This window comes from Mauremys reevesii, linkage group 2, assembly GCF_016161935.1.
Source record: "Mauremys reevesii isolate NIE-2019 linkage group 2, ASM1616193v1, whole genome shotgun sequence".
NCBI lineage: Eukaryota > Metazoa > Chordata > Testudines > Geoemydidae > Mauremys > Mauremys reevesii.
Window position 1 is genome coordinate 48,243,557 of NC_052624.1, and position 12,895 is coordinate 48,256,451.

Here is a 12,895-nt window from a genome sequence, read left to right on the forward strand (position 1 = left end):
TTTAAGAAAGGCCATTTCAAACAGATGGGGTGGGTGAAAGATTCAGTGAACTAGTAGGAGAAAATCCAAAACTATAAGGAAAGATAGCTTGGAATTCCTCATCTGGTCTGGAGGGTGGAAGGATAAATATACACCACAGGACTCTCCCTCCCTAATAAGACGACTTTCTGCTACAATGACCTGGATAGAATATTATGTTACTTTATCTGCCACCACTCTTCAACACAACACCTAAAACTAAGGTTGGATGAACAATTAATTGGAAACAACTCAAATGTAACAGTTTTAAAGCACATCTGGCTTTACCAAATAGTACCTCTCAAATTAAATTTGAGTCTGAATCTAGATATATGTACAAGAGGTTAATGTTTTATATATAGTTAAAATTTATTCATACACAATAAGTCATAGAAGAAGGCCATACTTTTAACAGCTAAATTTAAGTTAAGGGACTTTTAAGCAAGTTAATAAATAGGCAGCTTTAATTTCAACTGGCAATGAAAATAAAGATCTTCCCCAGTTCCTCCTTAAACCAGAAAAGTGAATCTTGGGTTTTTATATGCATGTGCAACTCCCACTGACACTAATGGAAGTTATATGCATGTATTGATGGGAGAATAGACCTCTTAGAGTTAATCTGTTAAGAGTTCAAAAAAGTGTACTCAGTTTCCTTTCAAAGTTAATATCAGCAATCATAAAGAACACCATTATTTCTCTAACAACCTTAATACACTGTACCAGAACTTTTAGCATTAAGAAGAATGAGACTGTTCTATTTTCTCTCTGACATGCACATTTTTTTTCCTGGCATATAGCTCTGAGTTTCTTTTTATCCTAGATTTCTCAGCCAAATATAATAAATTTCTCAGTTTTAAGTTTCTGCACACGGAAAACAGAAATGGCACCTCCAGTTTCCTTTAGTCTACAATCTTGTAAGAGTTTCTGGATTCTTGCAGGCAAGACATCTAAGAAGGTTCTGGTAGTTGCAATCCTCCAGCTCTGTGCCTTGATTACAATATGCTAGAGAGAGAACACAACTCACAGGACACCACTGGACGCATCTTTATTATCTTCAAAAACAAAAGCAATGTTGTAAGTAACAGTATTAAGAATTTGCAGTGGGATTGATTATTTGTCACAACTTCCATGGAATGTTAGTGCATTTACCTTTTATAAATTATTGCTGACAAGAATTTTGCACACTTTCTACTTAAACAAACCCTAAAATCCTGTAACATCTAATTTTTATGTTCCATGGGAGAGCTGAGATTATCCATGCAGGTCCAGTATGTCTCAGCTTTATTATTATAAACATAAAACCTCTAGAAATATATATCTAAATCTATCTCAACAACTTTAATAAAAACAAGTCTGTACGGGAGCTGTAATCGTACTGTGCTACGTGATTTAAAATCAGCTAATAGTGAGGAGGCACAGATGCTGTGTAGGGAAAGACTGTATGTACTTAAGGGAAGAACAAAATTTTGCTTTGTAGTGCTTCTTACAAAGTATCAGGCTACTGATTTATATGGGTGTTTTTGTATCAGTAAATGCAAGTAGTTTAGAGATTTTGTATAGGTATTTATTTTAAGTCATACTGCTTATTTTTCCTTCTCTTGCTAACAATCCAGTGACCAACTGTTTGTATTTTTTAATATATATTTTATTTTCAGTACTTGAATGTCTGTCCCTACTTCCAGAGTTAACACAAGTTACTCATTTTGCCATCACTCCATTTACAAAGAAAACTAATATTTATGCAAGCAAGCAGAATATTCATCTCAATGTTTTATGACACAGACGTCTTCTTAAAAAAAGTCAGTCTTACTTTAAATCACAATGCAACTGGAGTTTTTACTCTGTGATTATGATCCAAATGAGAATGATTCGTGTTACTGTATCAAAAAAATTACTTAATGTCTTAACCAGTAACAGCCCTAAGTGGCTATGTGCAATATGAATAACCATTTTTCAAAATAAAATTGGCTTTCTACATTTTGTTGGTCCCTCTTTCCCTTTCAGGCAATACTGTGGTATATCATTAAACCAGGATGGCCTCAGACGCCAGTAGCTTTCACTGGAACAGTTACCAATGTGAAATAACTTGAAAGTTGGGAAGAAAAATGTTCTCTTCTGGAAGCTTTAAGATTATTACTACTACAAAAGGAGCTCAGCCTCTGTCACCCTGCACCTAGCCATACACTTGTCCTCTTATCATGGTCTCCTTGCAGGTAGCCACAATATTAGGACAATTTCATGTAACATGTTTTTGCATTTTTAAAGTTGAGGAAATTAACCTATATTTTCTGCATAGGTCTTTAGCAGATCTGAATTCTAGCCCCACAGTATCATTGGACACTTTATTACATCTTGGAAATGAAGATTTGTAGAATTATAATAGTGTAAGGGACTATATAAAGGATTCTCAAAACCCACAAATGAAGATAGGAGTACCAAATAGGTAGGGATCACATCTCTTCATGGCTGTCAAGCACCAAATTACTGCATTAAATATATATTAATAAATTATAATAAATAATAGCTGCAGTTTGACCTTATAATAGTAGAATTCCTTATAAGTAAGGAAGCAGAATTTAGCACTTCTGATTCAATAGAATGATTTACACTTCAACTCTCCTTAAACCACTGTATCAAAATAATCTATAAAGGTTACAGTTTTCTTTTAATTGTGTTCTAGGAATTTTTTTTATTTTCTTTTAATTTTAGATAAACTACCACTTTCATCTTCACATAATAAAAGCTATGAAACAGTCTGTTAGCTGAACTAAATACCATGAGGTCATGAAGCAAAGATCTTTCTGTATTTTTTTGCAGGGGAGAAAACAGTTTACAAAACAGAAAAAGGCTTGTTCAATGAAACAAGCAGCTTTGGTTACAAGTGCAAAAGTCAGCCATGTGTACTAATTCTCAGTAATTATGATGCAAGGTGAGCTCCCCAGGGACTTAAAAGTCAACGCCTAGCAATGGTTGGGCGAACAGCGGAGTGGAACCGCTCATGTGATACTGAACCCTTGAAAGCCCTTTGTATTCCCAAAGAGACAAATACACCTACAGAGCTGCTTGGTCCTCCCACTGTGCTCAGAACCGGAATCAAAAATAAAATACCCACGTTTATTAGATGAAAAAGTGTAGACATTACTGCTTAATCAAACAGTTCAGACCTAGGAGATTAGAGAAGGTGACCAATATTTTTAAATGTAAATTTATCACCCATTTGTAGTTGAGATCTGAGCATGGGGAGTGGAAAGCTAATCCGACAGCTTCACCCTTCAAAATTCGTCTTAATTGGCTGCCCTCCTTTAGGAGCAATTCTGATATTCTTGGAATCCTGTAAACTTCTGTAGGATAATGATTAACAATAAGCCGTAACAGAGTCTTGACATACTATATACCACTGTCTTCTTGCCTCCCACATGGGGGATTATCAATGTTTTAAGTAGACGTAAAAGACAAGAGTGGACTTTCCCAAAGAACTCACTCTGCTCCCACTGAAGCCAATAACTAGGCATCACTTCTAAAGACAATCTGTGCTGTAAGTTTGAAGTGGATGCACAAATACAAAAAAATGAGACCACCTGCAGGAAGACATACAAGTCACAACCTATCTACCTGGAACTAAACTGTACCCTTAAGTGAAACACTTCAATTAAAGAAAACTCAAGGCACTCTGCCATCACATCTCTTACCAGAACTTTATGCAGAATCTCAATTAACTTTATATTTCAAATACCAACTGGAATAATCCAACATTTACAGCATATTTAAAATAAGTCCCAAGCAATCTTCCTCTTAAAGCAGATCCTTAGTTTACAATGAACTATTGAAAAAGGCTTGCTGCAGCAGCCTCATAAATGATAGGTTACAGTGAAAGAACTAGTGTTATCCGCACTACATAAAAAAATTAAGATCTGCCAATAAAACAAATCTAGGTTAATTTAGTGCATTTTCATGTTGAAAAGATGCATTGAATTCTATATGACATATGCACACAACTAAAAATTTTCTAAATGGGAGGGGCAAACATTTTTGTATCCACAAGTACTTTATTGCATTTTCCCTTCAGTTAGTGTGTGCTTTTATTTGGGTCTTTACAGGCCCACATTCTTTTTTTTTTTTTTTTTTTTGAATGCTCCTAAAGTTACAGAACAAGGGGATCCTACCTGGCAGTCTACGACAGGTCAGTGATCAAACAGAAGCAGTAGTCAGACAGAAGCCAAATCCTGCTTCATCCCATGAGAATTACAGAAAGCCAGGACTTCTCAGTCTGTACTACATTCAAACAACTTCACCCTGAGGCTCAGATAATCATAACGTGCTCTTTGCAAGCACATACAGCATGAATCTCTGCACTACTGATGTTACGATAGAATTATTTGTTTTTAAGTTGTTCAACATAATTTTCAGCACAGATAGAAACTGCTTTAAAATGTGACCTCATTTGTCTTATGACAGCAGAAACTAAGTTAGATTGAAAATATACCAGCACTGCTCTGCCCCAGTGATCAAAGCCAGTTTAAATAAACAGTGTTCTTTATCTTTAAAGTGCACTAGTCTTTGAACAAGAGTTCATTTTACTTAAAGTATTTATATTCGCTTGAATAAAATCAATACACCAGATAAAGTGAGATATAGTATGACTAGATAGAACTAAACTAAAGTGTAAACTATGCAGAATGAGATACAGATTATTCACTAAAATACTATTCTGTGCAAGGAAAACAGTCTTCTAAACTATGCTGGGTTTTAAATACAGCCTACATTCAGGAATGCATTATGCAGTAGTTAACATTACACAGCCTACGTCTCCTATGAACGCAAGGAAGCATGAGTAGTTTTTGCCATTTACAAAGCCAGTATCACTGCAAAAAGTGAAAATTAGTAGGCGTGATATAACATCAGGAAAAAAGTGACATCGCACAGTGGGTGCCAAAATGAAATAATGCACTAATTATTAACTTCTGGAAAGGTTAGCGTGAATCCTATTTAGGCCATAAGCTGCAGCCAATGTGCCATTTATTAAGGAAACAATTCTAAGATGTGAAGAATTATACAAATTAGTTAAAAGGCAAGAAGCATAGAAATGTTTACCCTTCCACATCAAGAACTGGACTATCTAGGAAAAAACTGAGTTGCTCTAGTAGATTCTTTCCTTGCACTGGATCTGTGGTTAAACAGAAACCTTAGTCCACAAAATGTAATCTTATATAGTATATTTTAATCTCTCCCAAACGTAGGAAATGTAAAGAAGATACTTACACAACCGCCAGCAAGAATTTCTGCTGCCAGTGGGACAGAACGATCTTTGCTCATAAATTTGTCTCTCACAAAATCATTAACCTTAAAAACAAGGATTTATGAAAGTTGATAAATAAGGAGTGAGAAGCACATAGTAATTACAAATTTTGCGCAATTAAAAATGCAAATAAATCCAGATGTTACATCTATCAAGGTGCCAAACAGTCACAGATTTTAAATAAAATCTTATGCACTATATGAAATATTGTAAAGTTGGCTGTAGTACTATTCTTTCAAATAAACACGTTATTTTAAAGATATATGAAATAATCATAAGTTTCCATAAGAGTCTCCAAAATGGTAATTGAAAGCTGATTTAAAATTGGATTTCAAGATGCAATACATTTTATAGCAATGTTAGCTTAATGAAAAAGAAACATTATCACTGGCTATTGTGTATAAACAATGCATTATGATTAGGTAATAATGAGAAATTCTTGAATGCCTTCAAAATATTCAGAAAATCTAAAATTACATGAGCTAAAGAGCAAGTAATGTACATAATAGGAATTCATGCAAACAGGTTCCTTTCATATCAGAGTTCCATTGTGTGCCAGCATTCTTTTATATTAATCTAGGAATTAAACACAACTGCTGCGGGGGGGGGGGAGGGAGGGGGAGGGGATCTTATTCCTTTGTAAGAAGAAACAAAATCAAGGCCTGGGCTACTTCAAAACAAACAGCGGAGTAAAACTAGTGGGTTAGGGAGACTTTGTACATTTTGAATCAAGCCCCCAAATGATAGGTTTAAATCAGCCCCTTTTCAGAAATACAAGTATGCTGCTTGTACACCACTTGCAGTGCCAATGGTTGAGATCCGAGCAATTGTCATACTCTTTGGAAGTAAAACCTCATCTAACGAAAAAACATGGAATATATTCTAACACAGTAAAGCACAAAAACCCTACGTCTCCTCATTGGAAATTCAGACATACAAATCATGGCTAAAGCGAGAACCCTCACTTTCAGACTTACAGTAAGTTTTATGGCCTTCTCTGGGGCTACTCCCAATAATTGTGGTAAAAGACCTGTAAACACACAAAGAGAGCTTAAATGTATTAAATAGCTTAGTATTAGCTAAACAAATCAACGGCTATATGCAAAGATCACCACACAGAAACGAGGGCAATTTTTTAGGCAATTTTCTGCTATTACATTTAATGAGTACTTAAACATTCCATTTCAAGAACAAACTTCTTACTGCCACATGAAGTCAAAGCAACTTCCTATTCATATATTAGTTACTTTGCACTTAAACTAATATTAGTGATTTAAGAAATTTATATACCAAGACAGGTTTAACCAAAATAATACTGTATTCTGCTCTACACATCAAAATGTGTTCTGTTATTTCTTCAGACAAAAGTTAAGGTAGTTCTGCAGTGTGAAACAAGTTATCTGCATTTCAAAATCAAGAGAATAAAGCATTTTTCTTGCATGAAACAATAACATTAGGTGGAATGACCTAAGGGGATATGAAAAAGTAATGCAAAACAGCCAAACATGTACAACTGCATTCTTAAGTCGAGCACTTTGTCTAGAGCGCTAATTCTCCAAAGCTTAGACACTGGAAGTTATATTATTTAGCAACCAGTATGTGGAATTTCTGATTTCTCTTAATAAGAGCTGCACTATACAGTTGGAACTGAGAGTCTCTGGTCAGCACAGGTTTGTTGAATTAAAGTGAACAATCTATTTTTGTAAAAGTTCAGCTGAAATGATCTAAAGAAGATACAGAACCTTACAGAAGGAATGTGGGGACAGAATGCTGCCTCAAGTGCAGCATTGTGCACAGTGAAAAGCGGGGGTGATTTACGGCACTATTTACATATGTGAGAAGTAACCCTGTGAGCAAGAGTTGCAGAAGCAGGCCTTAAGTATTTCAATAATGTACACAGTACTTTGGGGAAAATGACACTAATTCTAACATTTGCAATTCTCATATTTGAATGAAGAGGATACAACTATAGTTCTATGTCTAAGGAGCCTGCTTCCCAAAGGGCTTTTTTGCCACCAAACTGGATATTTGGATGACAAAGAGGATGAAAAATACATTAGTCTGACCCACAGATTTTTTTTCCCCCCCTCTTGCTCCAACCCTCCAGCATTTCTGGTTGCTATTGACATTTGCTGAGAACAATATCATTTGGCTTGTTGTTTCAGAAGCAGTCAAACTATATTCTGCTTTTCAAGAAATAGTGTGTATTTTTTATTAATTATGTGCATCATTACAAGCACACACAAGTACATTTCTCCACCCAAAACAATTAGGTTAAAACAGAATTACAATTACATTGCTGAACCGTCAAACGAAAGAAAATTCCACTAGTGCAATTGCACGTACAGCTGGCCAAAAAAGGGTAAAATTTTGCAAAGGAAAACTGTCCACATTTAGCTGAAGAATTTTAAATTTTGAAAAGTTTCAATTAGTTTTAGTTGCATGTGCAACCTTAACTCTGTGTTCCATGCAAATATACTCTGATAATGTGTGATCATGTCATTAATGACTACTTTTTCCACAAGACCCTTGTCTCATTCAGCCAGTCTTGCGCAATGAATGAGGCAGGGACACATACTGAATAAGACTGAATTCTAACAATCTGTGCCTTATTTTGAACCTAATTCTATTTGCAATCATCACTTTATAAATCTAAAGTAAATCTGAATTTACACCAGCATAACAAAGTATATCGGGGCCTTTCCTGGATATAACAGACGGTGCATGCACACTTCATACACTCCACCTCAAGCCCAATGAAATCAACAGAAAAACTCCCATGGACTTTGATAGGCATGTGCAGTGACAAAATATTGGGAGAGCGTTAATTTAAAGAAATTGTATATATATTCAGTGTCCATTTTTTGGAAGCGTTATAATTAGGCCAAATCGAACTGATTTTCACTGGACAGATTTGGGAATGGTCACTTTGTCATATTTTTTCTACCCCAATTGTTCAAGGTACTCAAAAAAGTAGCAAAAATGTGTTTATCCTGGCAAGTCATTTCTTCCCATCTGCCTTCTTCTGCACTCAAAAAACCCAACTAAACTGTTTTCACTAAAGCTTTCCACGAAAATTTACCTCATAGAGGAAGTTTCAACCCAGAAAGTGAAAATTATAAAGCATCTTAAAAAAAACAAAACAAAAAAACCCTTCATAGTATGAGAAGACTTAGGCAATTTTAATTAGATGTGTTGCTGTGTGTGCCACCTATAAAATATTATATATAATAAAGAGAAATGCTACTTAATAAAGTTTCCTCATACAATCTATGCACATCTCAGGTTTCTGACCTCACATTTCATCTTCACATTATACTAGGGTTCTGAAAGAAGGCAAAGATGGATACGATAAAAATGTAGTATTGCAAATTAAATTAAGAGCTTATGGAATCAGAGGAACAATTTTCAAATTAGTATATATCAAATCAGCACCATCAACTGTTTCTGCTTCATTTCAGTAGTGGAGGAGACAGATCTTATTAATCAAAAATATATTATAGATTTGTGTGGATGATCAGATCTTGGTTTCACACCATGCTTTATTTTTATTTTTTTTAGTATCAGGTAACTACACCACACAAACAAGTGAGTAGGTGGGAAGAGCTGTTGCTCAATCTATGTAAAATGCTTGAAACCCTTATGACACACAATGCAGAGTTGGTAATTGAACACTGCAAACTTTCCTGTTACAGGATTTACACAAGAAAACAGACAATATGAGAGTACTACCACTCCATAAATTGGTACCCAACTGCAAGTTTCCAGAAAATGAAGTTTCTATCTTAGCGATCCCATTTCATTTGTAGTATGAGACACATGTAAATTCACAAGTGACTAAAAGAAGTGATTAAAGACTATAGATTATGAGGAGTTGCGGGAGGGGGAGTATCATGGCACTGGAGGTGCCATCTTCGGAATTAAGAGAAAAATAAAGTCCATATCATTTCCACACTGGCATGTTAGAAAGTTACAAAAAGTATGTACCGGTGTTTATACTGTGCTCGTGATAATGGGTATCTAGGTGTCTTCCAAGTAACACCCTCCCAATTAGCCGTAGGATTTAATTCTCTTTAAAGAAAATTTAATGCTCTCTTTACAGCCACAAGATGGTGTAATTTATCCTTATCTGAGATTAGTGGTTTAAGACATGGTATTTCTGCTCTTTTAAAAATTGGGGTGGAAATAAAAATAAAAATAAAACAAAACAAAACAAAAAAAAAAACCTCTGTTCACTCCAGTGAATGGAAAAATGTGATCTGTTTAAAAAATATCCTGAGTAGGGTCTGGAAGACCTGCTCACTTGTCTGACACTGCAATGCGCAGAGTGTTGAATGCCCAACTATCTCAATTCTGAATAATTGCACTAACAGAGTTCTTTCCATTGCTAACAAACATGTTACAATAAAGAGCCTCAGTTATTGAACAGTGGCACATATGTGCTACTCTAACTTTAAATACTTAAATTCCTCAGACAGTAGCATGAAATGACATAGGAAGTTTTTTTTGTCAAAGTAACCACAGTGCTATATACCAGGTGAATGTACTCATCTGTAAATTCATCCCTCAAATTCTTGTCATCCCTTCAGCATCCAAACCTAACTGGAACCTCTTTAACCTCCCCTCTGCTGCCAAACTTTCCCAGTGTCCTTTTGTCATACACCTGGCAATCAGGCAGCAGCCCAACAACCACTGCAAGTAGCTAGAGGGAGTTCCAAATTCTTTAATAAATTCCATCTATATTCATCTTTAAAAAGGGAAGTTACACCAGAGTGAACTTCAAACAACGCATTTGTACAAAATGCAGTTTACTCTGCCAGCAAATTGCCTCTACAATGATTGTGTTGTTCAAAATAATCCAGTTTCTCCTCCTGTTTAATCCTGAAATGAGATCATAATCCTGTGTTTAGGGCATTAACACTGTCAAATTGATTGCAAATTCACTGATTCAGAATCTACTTCAAGATAAAGGGGAAGATGGGCTGTGGTGGAGGAAGCTCATAAACCCAATATTACTTGCCCAGAAACTGCCAAAAGGAGCAAGACAGTACAATGTACAAACAACGCAATGAGCAAAAGGAGTTTATGCAGGACGTGTGATTTCCCCAATTTGAAATTCCTGTGTTAGAGCGGTTTATACAATTCTTCAGAAGACGATATAATGGAATTCTCATTGCATCCTGATGGCGCCAATTTGCTATTTTGGAAACACAGATAAAGCAGCTGTACACTAGGAAATTAAATTATGTTTTTCATCTAATAGTTGGGCATTTTCTAAGTTTTTGGTTGCTAGAAACCTCTAGCAAGAAGAAAATCTCTGTCAACACTCTACTAAATTACTAGATTTGCTCAAAAATCATGTAGGATACATTAAATATCCTGTGTGTTTAATCTACATAATCTGTGTTTTATAGAGGAATTAGTCAACCAACATCCAATAATTCAAAGCACACGTTACAGCAGTGGTGCCCAAATTTTTCCTGTCACGCTCCCCCCTGCAAACCCCCCCCCCCCCCCAAGTAGTGGAATCTGTCCGTGCCCCCCCTCCATTACTGCACAGCCAAGGATTCCTCAGCATAAGAATGGGGGCAGAACTGGGGATGGAGGAGTAGCTGGGGCTAAAGGCAGAGCTGGCCTGCGGGCGGAGAGGGAATGAGGGTGGGGCGGAACTGTGGCTGGGGATGGAGCTGCAACTGAATGACACACACCCCCCCCCCCACCATGGATGTTGTCTTGGGCCCTGCCACACATCCCTCCCTGAACGTTTCTCCGCACCCCTTGGGGGGCACATCTCAGCGAGCACTGCGTTACAGGAAGAGTGTGTAGCAACACCTATTATTAAGGTTGAGACAAGGCAGGTTTTTACTGGTATTTATTGGACCAACTTCTGTTGGAAGAAGGTACAAGCTTTCAAGCTACACAGAGCTCTTCCTCAAATCTACACGGCCACTGCAAACTATTATTACGGTTGTCTAACACTTTGTATTATAACTCTGTTTTCAGTTGCTCATAACTTTGTCAAACTGTAATCTGTTGGACTAAAATTTTCTATGCTTCATGTCTGCCTCAGGTTGAATTTCTTACGGGAAGTCTGACGAAAAACAAGAGTTGTTTTCAGAAATGATGTTCAGTCACTACAGTATCTAGTATGCTTACTCTAAAAAGATATCCAAAATCAGCTTCAATCCAGGCTTGTATGAGAATCTTCACTGATCTATGTGTCAGAGGAGCATAAACTACCGCTGGTAGTGTACTTAATATGTCTGATTCCAGAAGAAGAGAAATTTATTTTACCTGTGTGCCCCCACTGGAAAAATTGCAGCCATGTGTATCAGTTTATGATTATCTGTAACTACCTATCCATAACCTAAAGTAATACTGTTGATGTTTTTGCTTTTTGTGTCAATACTTGAACCCAGCAGTCTGTTGGGTTTTGAGTTGGAGCCATGGCTAGCAAGATAACAGGGGCTGATGTCCAAGGAATGCAGTTTGTCATCTTTTATGTACAACTGGTGATCAGTGAAGCACATGTTGATGGTCCAAGAAGAGCTGGCTATTCACATGGTATTGTCTTTCCTTCTTGTTTTCAGCCAGAAGATACAGAACAGATGGGAGGGTGCAATAAAATGAAGAGCAGAAGTAGATGGTTTGATTAACTTTTGTCAAAAATTACAAGACACCCATCATACTGAAGACTGCTAAAGGGACAAAAAAGCTTTTCTCATACTAAGTTTTCCCTGTAAGCAATTGCTGTAGTTGCCACAGCAATGCTATACAATTGCAGATGGGAAGGGAGGTGGTCCATGACATTGTGAATGAAGGGAGGAAGAGGCCCGCAAGACAATTTCTCAATTAAGATGTGCTTTGTACTATGAAAAAGTTTGCAGACCCCTGACCTAGGAGAGAGTTGTGACTTATTAGGAGCAACAAATCTGATCAAAGACATTTAGACTACACAAGCATAAACCAGGCCCAGAATATTAATTTTTTCCTTTTTTATTCAAGCCCTAACAACAACAGGGACTGAGGAATTCAGGTTGGCAGAAAACTTTTTTTGGTATATTACTATTATATATGACATTTGGAAACTGACCTCTGTACAGTCCAAAGAAGCCTTCATAACGCAGCACTTTTTTAAAGCAATCAAAGCTGTTTTTGTACATAAGTTCTCCCACAAATGACCCAGTAGAGCGCTGGTTTTGCATTCGAGTTTTCACCAGATCAATTGGATACACTGCAGTAGCTCCAACAGCTGCAAACAAAATTTGGTGTGTGAAAAAGTGTTATTTTGCATACAATGTTGTTTTTTTTAAAACAGTAATAGACACAGTCTATGCTTATATCTCAATAATAACTTGTGTCTTTTTCATCTACAATATAAGCTGGTTCCATAAAGGGTTGTCACAGTTCATTTTAATTAAATGTGCATCATCACAGCCCTTCCTCATCATTAGCCTCTCTCTTATGAAACCAGTCTGGTGACAAGCCAGGCAGAAAAACCACCTGTAAATCTCTGATCACTTGTAGATACAAAAGAAATTATACAACGGGTTCCCCCTGCTCTCATTCTCTGTCATAGTT

The 12,895-nt window shown here is 36.5% G+C and overlaps 1 protein-coding gene across 3 annotated transcripts in view; it reads right to left on the reverse strand.

Moving 5' to 3' along the window:
• Positions 1–12,895, reverse strand: part of SLC25A13 (solute carrier family 25 member 13) — a 133,091-nt gene that overhangs the window by 26,210 nt on the left and 93,986 nt on the right. For all 3 annotated transcript variants that reach the window (XM_039522376.1, XM_039522374.1, XM_039522373.1), the window contains 3 exons: positions 12,408–12,566; positions 6,292–6,344; positions 5,278–5,358 (listed from right to left, as the gene is read on the reverse strand). In XM_039522376.1, coding sequence (XP_039378310.1) covers positions 5,278–5,358; positions 6,292–6,344; positions 12,408–12,566 — 293 coding nt within the window. The remainder of the gene's footprint in view (positions 1–5,277; positions 5,359–6,291; positions 6,345–12,407; positions 12,567–12,895) is intronic.